Below are 23,126 nucleotides of genomic sequence, written 5' to 3' on the forward strand. Positions count from 1 at the left end.
TTTAACGCCTCCCCGCCCGCCAGCATAGCCTCATGCTCCCGACCCAACAGCCTAGCCTCTTCCTCTCTCTTTCTCTCTCTTTATCCGCCCGCGGTCAACAACTGGCGGCGGGGGCAGCACAAGTTCAGGCCGCCGACCCGGAAACTCATCGGCAGCCGAGGGCCGCGGGGCTCTGACGGGAAGCGGATCCGCCGAGCGGGGGGAGGGAGCGGGGCGGGGATGGGGCGGAGCAGGGCAAGACGGGACGCGGCTCGGGGCCTGGGCGCCGTGTGAAGCGGGAGGATGCGCCGGGGGAGACGACGGCCGGCATCACGGAGGAAGGCAAGGGAGAGTGGGAGGCAACGAGCGGGAGGGCCGGGGCGCTGTCCGTCACCCCGGAGGGGCGGTCCCGCGGACGCGGCAGCCTTTCCCACTCCGTGGGGCTGCGGTGTGAGCACCGCCCCCGAGGTCCCGGCGCACGGCCGGCTCCAGGGCGCGACCAGGAAAGTTCAGGGGGCGCTTCTCGGCCGTGAGGCGTGAAGCGGCGGCGTGGTTGCTGCCGCAGGAGCGGGAGGTACGGGAGGTGCGGGGTCGCTTCCCGGCCGTTGTGCTTGTCCGGGGGAGGCCGGTCCCCTCCTTGGTGGTGGGGCCTGCAAGCTGCGGGGCCGGATGGTCTGCTTTGCGGGGTGGTATGGTCGCGTGTCTCCGGTTGCTGAGGGGGCCCGCGGCGGCGGTGTGGGAGGCGGGGAGGGCCGCCGGCGGCTGAGGCATATTTTCCAGACTTGTGTCCGCTGGGACGGGGACGCATTTTTGGCACCTGGGTTTGGTGCGTTCTGAAGCTGGGCATCTTTATTGTCACATCCTTGCAACTCCACCCCTCTTCACTCTCGGTTTTTGTTTTCTGGAGTTAGATCGCAGTTCTCTGGGCTGCCTTTCCCAGACAACCTCACCCCACTCCGGGTTTAGGGCATGGCACTAGCAGAGGGAGTTCACTCTCTGCTCTTTCACCTGCCCCATCCTAACCTATCGCCCTGCCTGTACAGTTTTTCTCCACACAAGCCTGTGACCCAAATCTATGTATCCTGAGGAAACCGAGGAAGCATGCCTTTCCCAGCTGCCTCTAAGGAATGGCTGTTTCTTCTTCTTTTCAAAACTTCTGATGTCCCAAAGTATGATCTCGGGACACAGCTGATTTTGTGTTTCTAGGTGCTACTGTAATGTAAATCAATAGATGTTTCTATTCGGATATTACTGTTTACATACTATCATTAAGTCGTCTAACTAATGCATTTATCTAAACTGAAAGTGAAAATATGCATGCTGTTATTTATGTCGGGTTCTTGGGTTTTTTTTTGTTTTTTTTTTTTGTTTTTTAATATGTTTTCAGGTAGTCTTATCCCAGCAAAAATACTGGATGGAGTAGGGGCATGGCAATCTGAAGACCTGTTTCTCCTAGAAGAGGTGAAGAAGCTAGAACCGATAATGTTAAATATCTTTGTGGAGGGATTAATCTGCAGAAAGCATGTGTTTGTTTGATGATGTGGAATGAAAGGTTCATTTGCAGATGAGGACAATGATTACCTGGAAGGTGTTAATGGCCAGATATGACCTTTTTTCTCAAATTTGATAGGTGAAGTGATTGAGCTGTAAGAGGTTTTCCCTTTTCCATTTTCATTAAGTTTTATAATTGTAGGAATTGTCACTTTGGGTTAAACGGAAAGGTAAGCAAACTTTTACCTCAAATCTAAAAACCTCTGCCCTTTTTTGTGGAAACTGAAGATCTATTCCTTCAAAAACTCTGTGTTTGGATGAATTGTGCACCAGTTTGCAGTCCCACTGAAGTAAAACAAAGTAAATGAATCCATATTGCAGCATATTTTTGACAGCTTAGTTACTAGGGCTGTAGAGATTGTGTTCTACTTCAGGGAAGGGATTGGAAAATCAGGTACTTTCTTGAAATCCCTGTGGAACTCAGAAATGCAGTACTTTGTTACAGCACTTTTATAAATTATAGTGCTTGCCACTTTAGAATGGTTTTCTTTTTTAAATTTCATATATTTTTAAGAGTGCTAAATTTCTTTGGCCTTTTGTCTGGTTTGCAAATTGGGGAAAATAGTTACAAACTGGAAAAGAACCCCAACCATTATTTTTATTTTAAAAGTGGGTTAGAGAACAGGATTATTTGTATTAAATCTGTATGATGTAGGATTTCCCCCTTTCATTAAAAGAAAGCAGAATTATAGCAACCGCTGGTATTTCTCCAGCTAAAGAAAAATAAATGAATAATGGAAAGGATTGGTGGGCAGGATTACTGCATCCTGAAGTTCAGTGTGCTGTTGGATTATCTTTCTTGTAATTTTTATCAACTGGCCCTTTACTTCCTGTTTATTCATTCTTTCCAGTGGTAAAAGAAGGAGAGATGGGAAACCCAGAAAGCATTGGAGATGCGTATGTTGCTGTGATTCGTCCAAAAAATACTGCTAGCCTGAATTCTCGGGAATATCGAGCTAAATCCTATGAAGTAAAACTATATTTTTTAATTTATTAACTTTTAAAAATAATAAATTACAGTAAATATATTGTAGCAGAAAACTAAATTTGACAATAAGAATACTTAAATAATGTCTATGTATGTCATATACCTACTGTGCATTGCCCTATCTTTATGGTATTTGAACACTTTGCAGTCTTGTAATATCTTTGTGTTTCATTTCTTTTCAGGGCCTTTTGCCCTGTGGGCTGCTCAGCACAAGGGTGCAGCCTTGTCTTTTTGTCTTTAACCTTACTGTTAAGGAGGTCATTTTGACTTCACCATCCTGCTCCTCCGCATTCAATACTTCCTGAATTTTGTTACTGCTTTTATAGTGTTACAATAATTTCTCTCCCCTTCTTTCCCCCCCACCCCCAAACAAAACAAACCAAACCTCTGTGCTTGTTTCACTTGTACTTAAACTCCTTTGATTTCATTATTGTTTGAAAGATTTTGTTGCTTGAAGTTCCCATTGAAGGCCAAAAGAAAAAAAGAAAGAAAGTTTTGCTGGAAACTAAACTGCAGGGAGGCACTGAGATAACCCAGAGCATCTTGGATTATGTGTTAGAAGCCACCAAACCAATTTCACCAGCCAATCAGGGTATTAAAGGTAAAAGCATTTTAATCTCATCTGTTGTTGATAGCTCTGTAAAAGTATTCTTAAAGTTAAATGGGTGTGGAAAGGTTATGGAAAAGCATGAAATTAGTTTTTTAAAAAATAAAGTATGTTTTGAGGTTCATGGAAAAAAAAATTCCAACTATACAGCTAAAACCTTTGTTTCCCTTTACCTTCCAGCTCTGTAAATGCTTTATAAAGTGAAACTTTGCTTGTCTTCACTACTTCTTTACCTCAATTTGAGATTTATGGCTGAACTTTGGTAAACCAGATTGTAGTAGCTTTTAATCCTTAATTTTACCCTAAATAAGAACTAGTGAACTGATCACCTCTGAAGTCTGTTCTAAAGCCAGCATTATTCAGTAGACGGTATTTACATGAAAATATTTCTGCTATAACTGTGTTACAGATACAATTCAATTAGTACATCTTCTTTTTCACTGTTTTTGCATAGCTGTTCTGGCAACGAACCTCATGCTTATGCTGACAAAAATTGTTTTTCCCGGCACATTTCATTTCCAGATTGGTATAAACTATACTGACTAAAGCGCTTTTTTTTTGTGTGTGTGTGTGTGTGTACCTCATCTCTGCTTTGTAAGCAAGGTTATAGTGGGAAGGTTGTCAGCACGGACAAGACAGTGCAGTGCTAACTGTTTAGAAAAGGAATAGCTCGCTGCATAGATGTTGTGGGTGGCAATGACTGGAGTTGGATGGACCTAACAAAGCTAGTTGAGCAGCAAACATGACATAACAGCCTTAATACACATTGAGGAATACTGTGTAAAAGCAAAACCTGTTTCTTACGCAGTTTAGAGAGTTCTAAATTGACTTGCACAGAGGCCCCAAGCATTAATATGCACAGCGTAGTGTGGCCACTGCTAAGAAATGTAGTTGAGGTCAGAAAAACAAAAATGCTGAATTCTGTAAGGGTGAAAGGGAGGATAACATGGAAGATACTGTCATACCACTTTATGAAAAAAGCGTTCACCCTGACACGCAATAGAGACGTAGCTGTGCTTTCCCATTTCAGAAGGAACCTTGTTTAACATCAAGATAGGTGGTTTGGGGAGTGAAAGCTGCAAAAAATCAGGGGTATAGAAAAGTTGCTGTGAAAGAAGGGGTTGCATTCATGTAATTTTTCATGTTAATGGGTATGTATGTGTTACTTAGTTTTTCATATGTACATAGATTTTCTTAGCTTGATTTAGTTTATATCTTACAATATTTTTTTCTTCTTAGAAATTAGGAAGGTTGGGTCTGGTGAGCTTTCAGAGAGCCAGCTCTACACTGTTTGTTTTGTTGGTTAATAATTTTGTTGTGGTTTTTTTTTTTTTAATACTGTGCTAGGAAAGCGTGTAGTGTTAATGAAGAAGTTTCCTCTTGATGGAGAGAAGGCAGGCCAGGAGGCATCACTTTACATTGTTCCAACTGTTGTGAAAGGTAACGTTGAGCATAATTTATGAAGTTACATCCATTTTAGCAGAAGTTTAGTTCAAGGTTTAGTAAGAATTTTTATAAATATGATAGATGACGTTTTCTGCATTTTAAACATTAAAAGTTGCATTTAGGTGGAAACCTCTCTGTGTGCGTGAAAACTTGAAAAAGTTACTTAAAGTTAAGGAAAAAAACCCTTGTTTTTACCATATTGCCTTCGTTTCTGTAACGATAGCACACTAACATTTGAAGCTGTGTGTGTTCGGTTGATTGTTTCAAAACATGCACAGAATTTACTGAATGCAAGTGTGAGAAAGACATCCTATGTAGTCCACTGTTCTTTACTTGGAGAAGAATGCTTATTGAAGTGTGTAAACAGGTTTGAATAAGGAATGGTTAATTAAATCTGTAGAAAGCAAAGTAAATTGCTTGTCAGGAAAAAAAAAAAGCCTCAAGAAAATGCCTGTGTGATTTTGGGGAAACTTCTTCATTTTTGTGTTAATTATAGGCCTTAGGGATAAAAGCTATCAAATAAATACTATTGTGTAACTGCCAATGTATAAATACTTCTTCCAGTCCCGACTGCTATTTTTTTCTGACAACAGTATATATTTTAATATTAATTCCTCAGATGAATCTGATCACACTGATGGAAAAGTAACTGAACACTTGACAGTTTCTAAGGCTACCCTGTTGAGTTGTGAATTGTTACGTAAGGATTGTATGTAATTTCCATCAATTGCCATTTGGAAAAATTAAGTTAGTCTAAAGTTAGAATATGCGCTCAGTTAGTTGGGAATGTGTAACTACAAAGTTGTAGAAGGGAAAATATGATTTTTCTTCTCTTTGATGTTTCTTAACAATGTTTCCTTTTTAGATAATACGAAATATGCTTATAGCCCTGGATGCCCTGTGTTCTATTGTTTACAAGACATCATGAGAGTATGCAGTGAATCCAGCACCCATTTTGCTACGCTTACTGCAAAAATGTTAATTGCCTTGGATAAGTAAGAAATGCCATCCGTAAACATACATTAAAATAGAAGTTAAACAAGATAATTTGTAGATGTAGCACACAGTTTTCGTAGCATTCTTGTGATTAAGAAGGAAGTCGTGATACCGTGCTATTTTCTTCATGTTAATCAGAAGCTGAAACCTTGACATCAAATCTCAAAATCTTTCTGAAAATCTTTTTTGCAAACTCTAGTGGTGTACTTATCTAAATCAAGTGTCTTTTTGGAGGTTCCTGCTTACAGTGAATGTTTTGTAAAACCATATGAAATAGTAATGTTTAATCTTTTGTAAATGGCATAATTGTAATCTTTAAGAGTATTTGCCAGAGTGTATTAAAAATACCCTGTTAATTGTATACCATTAAGATTTGCATTTAAATTAAACCTCCTTATAGAAAGGGAGTGTATCTTTCCCACCCATACAAATGTATTTGTAGTAGGGAATTAACTTTCAGAAAGGTGATTAGTTGTTTAGCCAGGTTTATAGTAGTTTGAAAACGGAATATGTAAGCAGCTTTTAGTCTTTCTTAGGTACCCTGAACAAAGAAATACCAGACATACTTATGTATGAACTTATTTGCATTAATGAAGTTAGCTGAAACTCCAGACTAATGAAAAATTCTAAGTCAGAGGCTACTACCTAAAACTGCAGGATTTTTACAGTTTAATAGTAGAGTTGTGGTATTTCCATGTATACCATCGTGCCAATTGTATTTGTTTGCTGCTTACCAAATGTCTTCAGACTCTAAGCTCTGTTTAAAGTGTGTTATGAGCCTTACAGTTGTGAGAGAAGCCTTGGAAATACAATAGAAAAATCTTTTATATTGATTATTCTCTGTGTGTATAGTCTGAAACACACTTACCAAAGATTCAAATTGCCATAACTAACCTATTTACCAACTGTGTAGGGAAAATGCCTGAAAATACTTCAGAGGGACAAGAGGATGTTGATAGTGCAATGACCACAATTTTACAGTCCTCCTTCCCAGCAGGACCATAAGTGGAGGGAATACAGATTTTGCAGCACATGATGGCTTGGATCTGGGACTTAAAAATCCAGGCCTAAGCACGTGCATTGAACTACAGGCCATGCTCTGCTGTGCTTACATGTGGTTCTGGGACAGACAAGATCCAAGTGGTCTGTCAGTGGATCTGTCTTTCCAAAGCATGTACTTCTGTGTTTTCAGGCTAAATCACTAGATGCTGTGTTCTAGCAGAGTACATGCTCTGTACTCAAGCTTGTGAGAATGTGAAAAAACCTAAATACAAACCTGGTCCTCAGTGTAATGTTGAACTGGGCACTTTTAAAGTAAAATAATGTAGCAATTTAGTGAAAATACCTTTATCCAAAAGCTGTGATGAATAACTTGTCCTGAGCCCTGTGTTATATTGCATAAATGGCAGGAAAAATGCAGCAGGTATGCTGTGCTGACCACACTAGCTCAGAGTAAGGGGGCTCTAAAGCCCTTCTGTACTGTCAGTAGGAGTATACTTAAAAGAGACCTTCTGATTTTTTGCCTTTTCCTGTCTCTCCCTGATGAAACATGTGGATTAGAAGCACAGATATTGAAACTTCAACTCATCCTGTAAAAAAAACTGCTTTATATTTCAAAATTTGTATCTTGAGGGTAGTAATACTGATAAACTGAAAGTAAGCAAAATGGTGACATGTTAGTTTGGTTAAGTGTTTTGACTATAACCAGTGTTACACTCTTACCTTAGCTTATAGTTTCATTTTCTTTGAGAGTCTGCAGGAAATGTGTTTGAGCAAATATATTTGCTTAACTACATTTGGTTAAAAAAAAAATCACATCTGAGGATTAATTTAGTCCTATAAATTTGGATGTACACATTATAATAATAATTGTTAGTGAAATGTGCAATTATCATAAGTTCAGCCCTTAATTAAACAGAATAATGAACAGGCATGACCAAAATAGTCCTTTTCTACCTGACAATTAATTACTTGCCCATTCTCTCCTGCAGGTGGTTGGATGAGCGGCACACCCAGTCTCACTCCATCCCAGCTTTATTCAGACCATCTCCTCTTGAGAGAATCAAAACGAATGTAATAAACCCTGCCTATGCTATAGAACCTGGTCAGACAGAGAGCTCATTGCACATGGGTTATACTGCCCTGGAAATAAAGAGTAAAATGCTGGCACTGGAAAAAGCAGATATGTGTATCTATAATCCTTTGTTTGGCTCTGACCTTCAGTATACTAATAGGGTAAGAGTTATATTTTCATTTTATATTCATGAAACATACATTTTAGTTTTACAGTTCATTTACTTGATACAAATGTTTGCTTTATATTTAATATAGTCAGAATTCTTTATTGCACACTGACTGCTAAATGGTTTTCAAATTCTTACATTCGAACATAATTCTCTTTAATTATAAAATGTTACTATTGAAATTTGGTTTCAAGAGAATACTCAGCCTGGATGGGGGATTGTTCAGCCAAATCTATGGAAGATATTTTTTCAGCTGTGTTTAAATTATGTCTTTGCAGGTTGACAAAGTGGTAATAAATCCATACTTTGGTCTTGGAGCTCCAGACTATTCAAAGATTCAGATTCCTAAAAGAGAAAAGTGGCAACGTAGCATGAGCAGTGTCACGGAGGACAAGTATTATGTTACATTCCTTTTTCATTAACAGATAATTTTGTTTTGTTTATGACAGTAGTCCTTGGTAGACTTGATCAGAATGAGATTCCTGTTACTGTGGGACTTTATAAATATATATTTAAAAAATATTTTGTTTGAAGTGTGTACGTACTGAAACAACAATTAAAGGACAGATCAAGAAAGGTTTAAATTATAAATGTTAGAGAAGCATTTCTTAGCATAATGAATACAGCTGTGGTTTGACTACTGCATGACAAAAATACTAGTTGTATGAATACTGGCACAATTTAACTGTATGAGCTTCATTTTTATTCTTCATGTAGATCTGCAGTTAGTGCTATATTACTAATTTTAAAAAAGTCAATGTTCTCAACTAGTGAAATATTTCTGAACTGTGTTTTCCTCATGTTTGCCGTTTTAATTCATAGGGAACACCAGTGGGTAGATGATTTCCCTCTCCACCGCAGTGCTTGTGAAGGCGACTCTGATTTACTAAGCCACCTTCTGGATAAAAAGTTTTCTGTTAATCAGTTAGATAGTGACCACTGGGCACCTATCCATTACGCATGCTGGTGAGTCAGATGAATATAGTTTTGCCGATCAGATATATTCTTGCTGTCATGATTCTTTAGTTTTAATTATTTCTGTAATTTATCATACAGACTCAAAAATGAGAAATCATCAAAACCTCTCTAGACCTTTTATGCTTTGACTCTAGTTTATGTTAGTGTCAACTTTCTGAAGGGAAAGATTGCTTCAGGTTTTGAGGTAATTGCAATCTGTATGGTTTCAGAGACCAGGTGTGGAGATTGTATCATCAAACACTTACTGCCTTCTTTATCTGTCCTGAAGCACCTGTTCTTGTTGCAGATACTAGTTCTAGTTTAGGGTGGTAACTTTTACAGTCTTTGTTGGTTAAAGTCTGTGAGCAGTTTTACAGTACAGCATGTTTTGGTGACAGTCAAGCTTTGAGTGGGAAGTTGGACTAGGTGGTCTACAGAGATCAGCTTGTCTGACTGTAACTCTGTGATGATTTAATCTAAGTGCTTGAGAGTTTTCCTGAGTTGTAAAAAAGCTTTTGTTTTATCTTTATTCAAGTTAGTCTTTGCATTTATTGTAAAGTCTATATAACATGAATATCAATGAATCAATATCAACAAATAACATGAAAATCAAACTTGGTTATAAAAAAACCCACAACCCAACTTACTTGATTTTTAGTGTTTGTCAGAAAGTTTGCATAGATAGTATATGCAACATTTACCAGTGTGAGGCTTAAGAGTCCTTGAGATCCATCTGTATGACAATCAGAAGCTTTACTGTGATTCTCACACGATTATGTTTTGGAATTTTTTTCAGGCAAGGCTGAACTCTGTTTTGCTATAACTTAATTGCTGCAACTACCCAAATTTAGCTAGTTTAAAGCAAGGTTCTGTTTGCCTGTAGTGAATCCAATGAATGGTTACTAGACCAGTCGTTACCAAAGAAGTGCAGAACTGATACTAATTTCTACAAACTCACCAATGTTCCATTGTCTTTGGTGTCATTTCAAAGCTGAAAACTTTTGAGCATGGAAATACACTTTCCATATTTAGGACTGTTTGAAAAAAGATCTTATGTTTGCTGTGTCTGTTCTGATTTAAATTTGTCTTCAGGTATGGAAAAGTTGAAGCCACTCGAATGCTGTTGGAGAAAGGGAAGTGCAATCCCAATCTTTTGAATGGCCAGCTCAGTTCTCCTCTTCATTTTGCTGCTGGAGGTGGGCATGCTGAAATAGTACAAATTCTACTAAATCATCCAGAAATTGACAGAGTAAGTTATGTTTGTGTATAGAAATAGCAGTCTTAGCAACAGCTGCTAACTGTGTATGTGAAATATTTTGTCCAGATCACAGTGTGTAAGCACACTGATACTGTTGAGAGATTACAAAATAATGGTTAACTATTTTTCATTACTGCTACTTTCCCATTTTTTGTCAGTTCAGTGTTTGAGCCCTAAGATCAAGGATTTTAATTATCTCAGAAAATGGGTATGTGTTTACCTATCTCCAGTGAAAACTACTATTGGTGTTTATGTTTATAGCACATTACTGATCAACAAGGAAGATCTCCACTGAATGTGTGTGAAGAGAACAAACAGAATGAGTGGGAAGAAGCTGCAAAACTGCTGAAGGAAGCCATAAATAAGCCTGTATGAGTTTATTTTCTAAATTGTTTAAAGCTTGTATTTAATTTATACCTAAACTTGTAGAAGAGAGAGGCTCATGTATAGTTCTTACTGGAAATGTGCAGTGTACTGAAATTGTTAGTGTAAATCATTTTGTGTCTTTAAATGTTTCTATGTTTATTGCTTAAGAAATGCATGGAAGATTTTAAACATGGTATTTTATTTGTAGGAGCATCATATCAGCTACTGATTTTATGTCTACTTTTGATCATACAACCATAAGCTTTCTTTGCATTGTCATCTTACAAGTTGTTAAACAGGAGCTGGCTAAATGTAGGCTTCTGCAGAATAAGCTTTACATCACTTAGTCGGTGTAAGCTTCCTGGGCAGTCAGTGAAGATCTAGCCCGGATAGTAAACAAAATTTAGTTTGTGATTTCTGTCATCCTGAAGTGGATTTAAAATTAGCCAAATGAGATAAAACCCCTTGGTTTTTTCTTTGACTTCAGGTGTAATTTGTATCTCTGTAGGTAGGTGGCAGTAAACCTGTCAATTTTTCAAGATGTTTTAAATTACCTGAATTTCACTGTGTATGAATGAGTCTTCCAAAACAGTTAATGAAAGAACTGACATCCTGTATTTTAAGGATCTTCTTATGCAGTTGATTAAATAGCAGATGTGTGTCTAATGACTCTAAAAGACTAATACACATATTTTAAGTAGATTTCACAGCATAATAGGTGATACTATGTTGTCACTTATTACTATTGAATTAAAATGTTAAAAAAACCCACTTAAACAGAAGTCACAGTGACTACTGCAGCAAAAACAGACTGATGTTTTCCATCCAGCCTCATTTTCAATAAGCTGTCATTTTCCAAGGCATTAATCTTTCCAGAAGTCTTTAGGAATCAGTTCTTGACGACTGAGTAGATTTGAAGAAGGGAAATAACAGATTCCTGCAACTTTTTGATTTAAGCAGCTGAAACTTTAACCTGTTAGAGAGATGAAAACAAGAAGTTTCATAGATTTATGACTTGTTTGTATGCAATCAGCACATGATTTATGTTAAGTACGTCTTTCAGGAGGCATACTCTGAGCCCACACGCAATTCAGTGAAAGCTATTGGAGTTCTGTTACAGAACTTCAAAAGATCGTCATTGAGAGTGTATTATTATTGTACTGGGGTGTTTCCCCTTAAGAAGTCTTTTATTATAGTCTAATGAAAAGGAATAATTCATAACTTGTCAATAATAGTAAAGTGGACATTTCAGGCTATGCATAGGCAGTTGAGCCCAAATCTCTCAGGGGACTTTAAATGCCTGGTTGCCTTTAAGTTCAACAGAAATGAAGTCCTCAAAATATCAATAAGGTCTTTCTTGGACTTGTGGTAAAAAGCACAGTATAAGGACTTGTGTAGGACATGAAACAAGCAGTTTTGATAAATAGTAAATATGCAGGAGTTGTGCTATGTTCTTTTTCTCAGCAGTATGGTAAAATTGCTTTTTTCTCCAGAAGCACCAACAGAAAGGATTTTAACGAGTTGTTTAATATGTTTTAATTTTTATATAGTATGAAAAGGCACGTATTTATCGTATGGATGGGTCTTACCGTTCTGTTGAGTTGAAACATGGAAACAATACTACTGTACAGCAGATAATGGAGGGGATGCGTTTGTCTCAAGAAACTCAGCAATACTTCACTATCTGGATCTGTTCTGAAAACCTCAGTAAGTGACAAGGAATGTCATTATACTTGAGAGTTTATCATAGGTTTTTGTACTTCTTATGTTTAGAAAAAATAGTATTTTCTAAAGAAAATGAGAAGCATGCTCTTTGACTGTTCACTATTAACCTCTTTCTTTCTGCTTTTAAAAGCCATCCTTTAGGAGTTAGTATGTATCTGGACCCTTAATACACATGCGTCTCATTCTTTGTATCTTTTACATAGTCAGTGAAGCCAGTTTTTCTATTCCCTCTGCTTAAGCTTTCCTCCAGTAGATCAACTGCCAGCCTTTACAGCCTGGTGTCTCGCAACTGTGCTTTCAGAGCTATAGAAAGCTGCTTCATTTTAGCCACCATTTTGGGTACCCCTAATAGGTCTGACCCCACATCACTGGGGGATCTAGAATGTATTTCATTTGGGGAGGTGAGGCAGGTCCACATTGCCGTTTTGTTTTGTTGTCACAAACGCATTGCCATTAACTTTTTCTGTCATATGCCTTACTGCTAACTTACCCTTATTTTAGTGGTATTTTTCTTCCCAGAATTTCTGAAATTGGATGCATGTAGTTGTTTTTACCAATGTTTAACCTGTTTGAAACTAGTAGATTAAAGATGATCATTGGTTGGTTTGTTAGAATCATAGAATAGTTAGGGTTGGAAAGGACATTAAAATCATCAAGTTCCAATCCCCCTGCCATGGGCAGGGACACTTCATGCTAAATTCATGCCACCCAGAGTTCTGTCCAGCCCGGCCTTGAACACTGCCCAGGGATAGAGCACTCACAACTTCCTTGGGCAACCCATTCCAGTGCCTCACCACCCTTACAGTAAAGAACTTCTTCCTTATTTTTCATGTGGCTTAGTATGCCTTTCAAGAGAATCTGCTCCAAGATTTTGCCAGGCACAGAGGTGAGACAGATTGGTCTGTAGTTCCCTGGATCATCCATTTTCCCCTTCTTGAAAATAGGGGTTACATTTCCCTTTTTCCAGTCATTGGGAACTTCACCTGACTGCCATGATTTTTCAAATATGATGGCCAGTGGCTTAGTAACTTCATTCGCCAGCTCCTTCAGGACCTGCAGATGGATTTCATCAGGTCCCATGGTTTTGTGCACGTTCAGGTTCTTAAGATGGTCTTGAACCAGATCCTCTCCTGCAGTGGACCCGAGGTCTTCATTCTCACAGTCCCTGCGTCTGCCTTCCAAGACTTGGGTGGTGTGGTCAGAGCATTTGCCAGTGAAGACTGAGGCAAAGAAGTCATTAAGAACCTCAGCCTTCTCTAAATGCAGGGTAGCCAGTTCTCCTGATAGCTTCTGGGTTTTCTTTTTTGGTTGTTTGATTTGGGCTTTTTTTCATTAGGTCCTTTAATAATACGAATTTTCACATGTTTTGCACCAAAATGATTTTTGGTAAATGAGTTTTCAGATACATAATCATAGAATCATGGAATAGTTGGGCTGGAAAGGACCTTAAGATCATCTAGTTCCAACCACCCTGCCATGGGCAGGGACACCTCACACTAAACCATGTCACCCAAGGCTCTGTCCAGCCTGGCCTTGAACACTGCCAGGGATGGAGCATTCACCGCTTCCTTGGGCAACCCGTTCCAGTGCCTCACCACCCTTACAGTAAAGAACTTCTTCCTTATATTCAATCTAAACTTTCCCTGTTTAAGTTTTAACCCATTAGCCCCTGTCCTAGCACTACAGTCCCTAATGAAGAGTCCCTCCCCAGCATCCTTATAGTTGGTGGGAGGGCATTCTCATGCAAAACATTATTACTATATTTGATGGTGGGTTTTTTTTGGGTTTTTTTGTTTTGTTTTTTAATATTTTTTTCTGATTTAAATAAAAAGTAGGTGATAGTTGTAGTTTGAGATATGTAGCAAAAAATAAACCACAGAAGAGTCAATGATTCTGTTTGTGTTTTGTCAGAAAATGCGATAAACAGTACTGCAGCAGCATAGCTGTGGGACACGTTATAGTGCATTTACAAAGCACAATTCAAGTCTGGTAGAATGCTGTGACAGTACCATTAACACAGAAGCCTTGCATTTAAAATTTTATTTACTGTTGTAAATTCCCCCTACAGTGGCATTGTTCATTGTTACTTTGCTTTTTTAATCTGTAAATATTGCAGGAAATCTTTTCTTCATGCTTTTTAAATCTTTTTCTCCCTGTGTGTCTTGTGACTACTGTAGCCTCCAGTTAAACTTAGATGTTAATATCTGGAAGAAAAGGAAGTGTTTGAGTGTTTAAGTCTTGCTGCTTGTGCCTTTTCTAAATGTTATGTCATGTTTTACTCAGATCATTGAAGTATCACCTTTGCAATTGAGAGGATACATTATTTATGTTATCCGAAGTAATTCCTTAGATATTTAGCATAAGTTTGAAAATGAGTTGGCTTCTGATTTGGCTTCAAACAACTAATGCACAAGTTTCATTACAAAATGTATTTCTTGCAGTTTGTGTACCACTGTAACGACCATAGTTTTCTTCTTTGTAGGACAGATATTTTTTTCTGTGTTTGAATGTAAGGTGGATGAATTGAGTGAACTGATGATTCTTAGTGAAAAGATGTTGTACTATAACATGTCATTTGAAGGTTTTCATATAATTTGAAATGTCACAGTGTAAAAGCCAGAGCAGTGAGGATGAGGCAGATACAACCTTCTAGTTCCTCATTACTATAAAACAGCCACTCAATAATCACAAGGACAGGCAGAGTAAGAGAATGAGTGTAACTGAATATATGTATCTAATAGGACTGTAGTCAAAAGCTCTGTATTAATTTCTCAGCTCTCTTGTATGCAGGAGAACATGAAGCATTGGATGACTGTAGCCTTTAAAGAATCAAGATGTTTTACAGATTTAAAAAAAGCATGTTTTGAGAAGTTTATGGTTTATACATACCCAAAAATAGAAAATATGTTTATCAGATAAGCTGTATCTGTATTTTTCTGCCCAAAATAAGATTACTGGACTTTGTATTTCTCCCACAATAAATGAGAGAACAGTCTCTAGTGGTTTGTTACTGTTCTAAGTTCCATCTTGGTATTCCATTAAATTTTTAAATGCCACTTCACTCTTGAGAAGCTGAAAATAATGAAGGTTCGTCGCTAGTGCATTTAGTGAATTGATGCTGAGAGTTTTGTCAGTAAATCCACATCTTCAAAACCTTTTTTATATAACAGTTTAGAAAATGCAGAGTGAAATGTTAATGAGTCCTCTGTTTCAAATACTCTGGTTTTAATGCAGTATTTAATAATCATGTATATATGTGTGCGTGTGTACGCTGGGTTATTCTGTTTATTTTCTTTAAGAAAAAAACACCCTGTTATTTTTCAGGCCTCCAACTGAAGCCATATCACAAGCCTTTGCAGCATATTCGAGATTGGCCTGAAATATTCACTGAACTGACAAACTTGGATCCTCAAAGGGAAACTTCACAGCTTTTCCTGAGAAGAGATGTGAGACTCCCACTGGAAATAGAAAAAAAGGTCTGCACTTGGAAGTGGTAGCATGAAATCATGGTCAGAGTCAGACCACTCTGGTGATCAACATGCTATGTGTTTAATGACCTTAGTAATTTCCAAACTTATTTAAACCTGACCTCTCATTTCTGTAACAGAGTCTTCAGGTTTTTTCCACCTTGTATTCCCACCCTCTCTCTCACCTTCCCAACTGTTCGGTTTATTGTAAGTCTGTGTCTCTCAGTCTCTATCTGTCATACGGCTAAGACCAACCTGCCCAATTTTCTTTTTCTTCCTATGAAGTGATTTTTCAGATATTTAATTGGTCAATTTCAATGGAGTTACTCAAACATATTATTCAAAGTACATTCTTGAGAGAAAAAAAACACAGATGTCAGTATTTCTGTGAACCTGTGGGTTGGGAACAGTATGTCAGTCACCTCTAATTTGTGTGTTAGATCAATGAAGTGTTGGATTAAGTTCATGAAACTGTCTTTTTTTTTTTTTTTTTCTAGTACAAAGCATTAGTAAAATGTATACTTTAGGCAGGCTCAGTTTTTTGTTTTCTGTCTCTGGATCAGTGAGGAACTGTAATTATAGCTTATATATATATAGTTTATAAGCTCATGTGCTTTTACAAATAGATCATATTATTTAAATCTTTTTAACAGATTGAGGATCCATTGGCTATTCTTATCCTTTTTGATGAAGCCAGATATAATTTACTGAAAGGTTTTTATACATCACCTGATGCCAAGCTGATCACACTGGCCAGTCTGCTTCTACAAATAGTCTATGGAAATTATGAGAGCAAGAAACATAAACAGGGCTTTCTAAAGTAAGTATATATATTTAAAATTTAAAAGTACGGTTTTAGATTAAGTATTTTTAGGTAGTGTTTACTATGGAATTCTCAAATTTTAGGCATGATATATTAATTATTTTTCTCCATCACTGAGCAATAGTTCACAGTAACCACATAACCCTTGTAGCATTAACAGAAGCTGGACATGGGGTCTGAAAAACATTTAATCTTACTTACTGTAGTCCCAGGCAGAGGGATGGAGGGTTCTGTATTCTGTAAGTCTGTACCAAGGTACAGTAATGCCAAAAAGTGAGTAATAGTATACATGTGATTCAAGGGTTTTGACAGGACTGAGAGTTTGGACAATGATGAAGAAAACTCTTACTGTGTCCAATTAGACCAACTTCTGGGACTGGCTTTCCTCCCTGTTTGAAGAGGACAGGCCATGCAGAGATACTTTTCCTGTTCTCTCATTTGTGTGTGAACTGCTACACTAGATTGATCAGAAATATAGCACTAGCAGGGCTCTGCCAGATGGTGGTTTTCTCTCCCTTTCTCTCTGCTTGCCAGCACAACAGAAGCTAAGCTGTTCTGGGGTATGGCTTTGTCCTCCCATGTACATTTCTACATCAGTATCTGAGCACATCAGGATTCCAGTTCTCTTAATGTGTGCATCTTCACTCCCCACCATCTCCACCTCAGTTCATTCATCTAACAGCAGCTGTGGTATTCTGGAATGCTACTATACTTCTCATCTCCTCTCATTCACAGCATCAACTGAGCTGTCTTGGCTTGCTGTTTTTTGGTTGTGCTCTCCACCATCAGTAAATCAGGGTGCATTTTCTGCTACAGTTACTCTGATGTAAGTGTGAGCTGCCTCTGAAAGGGCTGGCTATATTGACTGCACTTGTTCATTCCTTTCTCTTCCTTCTGTTAGGTGTAGAGACTGTACCATTAGAGAGTATGCCAGGTGAATGAGCTCACTGACTGGAAAACTTTCGGGTGGGGTGTTTGGTAGATTCAGCTGCTGAGTCCTGCAGTTACACAGTTGGTAGATTGAGCATGAAGAGAACTGGGTTTAAGTGGGACTGCCCAGCTGCAGGAGTGTGTATTTAAACACAGACAGGTTTAATATGAAACTACCCTGTGCTGAATCCTAGCAGCTGCAGGGGGGCAAATTAGCAGTATGAGTCTGCATTGATCCTGCTCAGTGGAAATCTGTGACTCTATATACAGGACTACTTGGAAAGGTAGTTTGGGCCAGGTAATAAGCCTTATGGACATTTGGGCAAACTTTCCATTTGTATTCAACTCAAGATGTTGGAAAATACCTTGACTTGTTCTTCTTCAGATGAAGATATTCTGATAATTTTTTTTTTATTATTATTATTTTTGTAATCAACATAAATGTTTATTAAAAGACATAGATATCCAGGCTGTTGTGTGTATGAGAGTACCCTTGACCTCAAAGATCTGGATGTATTGTCCCTAGATAGATTTTTTGCTTGGTATAATGGGCAGTTACTGCGAAATATAGTTTAAAAATTACTAAATAGGTTACATCACTAGTTTTCTGAGACTATTTTAATTTTGCATAAAAGCAAACCAGTCAAGTCTTCCTTTTAGTGGTATTTTTTTTTCTGTGGTTTTGTGTTTAAAAAGGCACTTCATATAAATAGCTCCACTTTCATGTTGTGTAATACACAACTTTCATATGGAAATTAATTGGGCGAAGCCACTGGTTCTGATACAGCAGTGAAGGGAAGAGTATAAGGTGTCATCTTCTCTGAGTATGTGATGTTCTGGTGTGAATGGCTGTTTGTATATAATTTTGGCTTCCAAATTGGAATTCACCAAACTGGTCTGTAATCAAGACTAGACCTGCCTGTTCTGCTGCCAGCATTTCCTCTCCTTGCTGTGTCTGTGGTACACACAAAGTGTATAACACAAAGCTAGATCTCCATTAATTGAGAATTACACTGTATCTTAGGAAGCCTTAGCTTTTCACCTAATGAAGCAAGATAGAGTAGGAGCTGTCTAGCTAAATAGACTTGAAGATACAAATGGGCAGACATTGTTCTTTCTCCTTACTTTATTTAGTGAAGAAAACTTTATTTTTCTTTGTTTTTCTCTTAGTGAAGAAAATCTTAAATCTATAGTACCAATCACTAAACTAAAAAGTAAAGCTCCTCACTGGACAAACAGGATACTTCATGAATACAAGGTGAGAGAAATAATTACATAGTAGAAAATCCTGTCTTAAAGATTTTTTTTTGACAACTGTTTGGTTGTCAGTTAATGAACAAAAATACTAGTATATAAAGCTGGAAATGTGTATGTTCTTAATTTTTGTATGGGTTGTTGGAATGCTGTTTGTCTTGCCACCGCTACATTTGATCTGGTTTTTAGAAGTAAATAATGATTGTCATCTATTTATCTTCAGTGTTTGGGGCCAAATCAGGCATACATGTAAAAAAATCTACTCTGACTTGTAGCAATAGATCCACAAAGTCCATTTGCCAGTATAGCTGGTAAGGTAGGGGTCTGATAATGCTGCTGATGTGCACGTGCTCACACAAACTCCTTTGACTAGAGCAGTTAACTGAGCCAAATTTGTAAGTGTGGGTTAGTTCTGTAAATGACATCTAACTGAGAGCTGTGGATTCCACAGGGGGGAGGGACACCTGAACATGAAATTCATGAAAAAATTCATAAAAAATTGTGGGGAAAATGAGGTGTGTAAGGGAGAGAACCATACCGGTTGACATGCGTTGCTAAAGGTAGCAGCCAGGGAGCACTGCAGAGGCACTCGGGGAATGTTTTCAGGCCTTGCCCCTCTTTTGAGATGAGGTTATGGAATCATAAACTTTCTTTTGGTGCATACCCTTTTTATTTTTATTTTTGTCAGAAACCAGTGGATAATTCATGTTCTTTCTAATACAGATGGAGTGGATCATATTGGTCTTCCTAAGACCATGGTGTAGCAGAGGACATAGCAGACTAGTTTCTACTCCTTCTTGTATCAGACAGTATGCAAGAATGATAATTGCTTTCTTGATCTCTGCTCTTAGGCCATTATTTTGGGGTATGCATTTAGTATCAGATGCATTTAGTATCAGATGGGTGCACAGCAGCTTATGCCTGATGAGTCTGGCATACTGCTGAGAGAGGCAAAACTCTGAGGCCCTGCAGAGGTTAGGTGTCTGTGGTTCAGGTTTCTGAGGCTCATACAGGTATCTGCTTTCTGACTCAGTCTCTTTTGGCATTTCAGCCTTTCTGTGGGTGTTTAGTGTAGATGTAGGAAAATGGTTGCTGGGGAAGTGTTTTGGGAACACTTGTTTGATGGGAATTCCACTATAATGGATGTTCTTCAAATAACCACAGCTGTTTGAAGACTTTTTGATTGCTGCTATTCTTTTCTCTCTAGAATCTCAGCACCAGCGAAGGTGTAAGTAAAGAGATGCACCACCTTCAGCGCATGTTCTTGCAGAATTGCTGGGAAATTCCTACTTACGGAGCAGCTTTTTTCACGGGACAGATATTCACCAAAGCAAGTTCAAGTAGCCATAAAGTGATTAAAGTATATGTAGGAGTAAATGTAAAAGGGCTGCACCTCCTCAACATGGAAACAAAGGTCAGCTTAAGTGAACTGCCAGTAATAACTGTTAAGCTTAATTCTGTTCTCTTATATTCTTTGTGCTAATAGTCATTTCACATCCAACTGTTTAAACTCTGCTGAAGATTTCCAAGATTTTAAGATTTTCATAAGGCACTACTAACAGAAAGCCCTGTATTTTTCCACTTTACTCCTTTTATAAGCTACAACTGGATTGTGGAATATACGAAATCAGAATCCTGTCTAAGGGAACTAAACAAAGTTTCATTTGTTAGTATGGTGAATATTTTGAATGACAGTTTTTTACATTTCATTGTAGGCTTTACTCCTCAGCCTCAAGTATGGTTGCTTTATGTGGCAGTTGGGAGATGGAGATACATGTTTTCAAATCCACAGTCTGGAAAACAAAATGAGCTTTATTGTGCATACCAAACAGGTAAGCATTGTCATTTTTCATCATTTATGTTCAATTATTTTTCCTAAACTAGATGCATGCCTCTCCTCTTGAGACTGACCACCTTTGTACAGGATAAAAGAAGCCTAAGCCGCATCCCTATAAATCCAGCCACTTTTGATAGTGTTTGAGGATGTCTGAAGGAAAATGCTTGTTTTACCGTAGTCTGCATGCGTGGTAGTATGCCGTGTTAACATGTGGTGTAACTCCTTTTGAGTATTTTGCATACTTTCACAGTAGTTGCTTTTGATTCCTATGTATTAAAGTGGTTACAGGGGAAGTGACTGAGTATTTTGAAAAGCACTTTTTGATAGCTGAGAAAAATCTAGGGTTTATTTTCCTTATTTCTAAAATGATGCAACTTCTAACACTACTTTTATCTAGTTGCATTTGTCATACACTTGATCCTTCACAGTTCCGAAATGCTGAGAGAATTTAATTTTATACCTTTATACAGGCAGGTCTTGTCGTGAAACTTTTGATGAAATTAAATGGCCAGTTAATGCCAAGTGACAGAAATGAATGATGGAAATGAACAGTAGTTCTGGAACTGCATCTGCTGGCTAAGCAAAAACCAACTTATGGCTCCTCGTAACAGAAGGCTTCCATGTACATGAATTTTACACAATACAGAAGTCTGTTTGTACAGTTTTTTAACTTTGTACAGAAGCTGCATGGTTTATTTTTTAAAAAAATCCTATACAATGTATCTATTATTTTTATAAATATTTTTGTGGTTCATACATAAGCTATTGTAGGGCTTGAGCTTAACCAATAAAGCTAATGAAATGTAAATGGTTGACTGAGATGGATGAGCATGAATCACGTAAGGCTTTTGTTCCCATAGGACTGTGGGACAACCAGTGCCATTAAGCAAGTCTCAGTTAACCTATTTACCTTTCATGTTGTTCTGTGGAACATCAAGGAGGCTGTATATGTTACAGTATTTTGTAGACACACTTTTTAAGATACTGTTGATAAGCGTGACCAGTTAGACCTTTGAGCAACTACTTTTGATAAACTTGCCTTTCATTTGATTTCTGAAAAACGTTACAGCTGGCTTTGGTTTTAGTCTTAACTTTCTCATACTTTATATTCATATTTATTCTAAAATACTGCATGAGGATGTCAAAAGGGAAATAACTTTAAATCACTCAGAAGCCATATAAAATGTTTAGCATGTTTGGGTTGGTTTGTTTTTTAAATAATGGATTTTTTCTTTTGCTGTGCAATATAAAATGTGTATATGGAGGAGAGGGAGGTACAGATTTACAAATGAATCTTACTCAGAGGACTTCAGAAAGTTTAATAAATCTTACCCTGGTTTGCAGCACATATGCAGTAATAAAAACTCGGATAGGAGGTACTAAGTTATTCCTGTTAAAACTAATTTTCCTACCGATTACGTAAGTTTCTTGAGGCTACAAGCAGTGCAGGATGCAGGAATGAAGATTTATATTCCAAGGAAGTCAGACACAGTTGGTAAGCACCTGCCTGGTCTGTGCAGAGTCAGGATTGGGTTTCAATGAGCTGGGACTCTATGCAATCTGAAACATATCTTTCTACATTAAAATAGTATCCATAACACAACTCCTCAAAATTTCTGGTTGTATTTCAGGGTTTTAAGTGCACTTGACTGTTTCTTCCATGTAAACTGCATGCTAAACCAGTGTGCAATATTTTGTAAAAAAGTTTTTTTTTTTTTTTAAACAATGAAAATTAGCACTTGCCTCTAAGTTTTCAAATAAAAGCAAAAATGAATGTTAGAAGCTGTGCTCTTGTGTAGTAACTTTACTCACACCTTACAACTAGCAAGTGCAGTTTAAGAGATAAAAGTAGTAAGCAGTTAAGTAAACAGGAGACATTTTGTAATCTTCTTAGCAAGCTATACTTTTTCACTTAAACCTCACTGGCATATAAATAACAGTAACTCTTCATGGAGTGTTATATTTAAGGTAAATAATAAAACAGGTCCTTTGTAATGCAGCCATCCTGGCTATCACTTGGCGCTGGCATCAGAAATACACTTCTCTACATAGCACTTTGTTAGAAAACTAGAGGAAGTATGTTAAAATGTGTCAGTTGCATATTTAACAATACTATTAATATGCCTTACTGCTGTATAGTCCTTTCTGCTAATTTCCTATTTATTACTACCTAATAAATTGTTTGCAACAAGTAATGTTTGTTGTTGTTTATTACTGCAGCCAGCAGTATGTCTTACCAAGCAGGTGTGTTACTTGGAAAGAGCAGTGTTTTGTAACAGGCTTACCTTTGCAAGGTATGTAGGAAGATGGCAAGAGAGGCTCGTAGCAAGGGGCCTAGGATGACTACAAATTAAGAAACAGCTCAGAATTCATCAAGAAAACTCCGAAACGTTAAGTCATGGCAAACCAGAACTGAATACACCATTGGAGGTGTGGCCTCACCAGTGCCCAGCACAGGGGGATGGTCACTGCCCGGCCCCTGCCGGCCATACTACCGCTGATACCCGCCGGGCTACTGTTGGCTTTGGCGACCTGGGCACAAGCTGGATCATACTCAGCAGCCGTCAATCAGGCCCTTTTACACCAGGCAGTTTTCCAGCCACCCCAGCCCAAGCCCGTGTGTTGTAGGTTGTGCTCAGGAGGGGCTGACACACCCGATCCCCACATGAGCTCATACCCACGGATCTCTCCCCCACGCA

General features: G+C 38.1%; 1 protein-coding gene across 2 annotated transcripts; it reads left to right on the plus strand.

Moving 5' to 3' along the window:
• The first annotated feature begins 248 nt into the window (after positions 1–248).
• Positions 249–22,622, plus strand: KRIT1 (KRIT1 ankyrin repeat containing). 2 transcript variants are annotated; one of them, XM_065666383.1, is made up of 18 exons: positions 249–321; positions 1,367–1,440; positions 2,382–2,500; positions 2,960–3,119; positions 4,473–4,565; positions 5,437–5,566; positions 7,559–7,802; positions 8,089–8,204; positions 8,633–8,776; positions 9,860–10,016; positions 10,287–10,394; positions 11,942–12,098; positions 15,441–15,592; positions 16,237–16,403; positions 18,507–18,594; positions 19,798–20,004; positions 20,306–20,422; positions 20,898–22,622. In XM_065666383.1, exons 3-18 carry the CDS (start codon positions 2,399–2,401, stop codon positions 20,964–20,966), a joined length of 2,211 nt encoding a protein of 736 aa, XP_065522455.1. In that variant the 5' UTR covers positions 249–321; positions 1,367–1,440; positions 2,382–2,398; the 3' UTR covers positions 20,967–22,622. The 2 variants fall into 2 exon arrangements, with proteins under 2 accessions (XP_065522455.1, XP_065522456.1); XM_065666384.1 differs by lacking the exon at positions 249–321 and adding an exon at positions 348–553.
• Positions 22,623–23,126: the final 504 nt, after the last annotated feature.

This window comes from Lathamus discolor, chromosome 2, assembly GCF_037157495.1.
Source record: "Lathamus discolor isolate bLatDis1 chromosome 2, bLatDis1.hap1, whole genome shotgun sequence".
Lineage (NCBI taxonomy): Eukaryota > Metazoa > Chordata > Aves > Psittaciformes > Psittacidae > Lathamus > Lathamus discolor.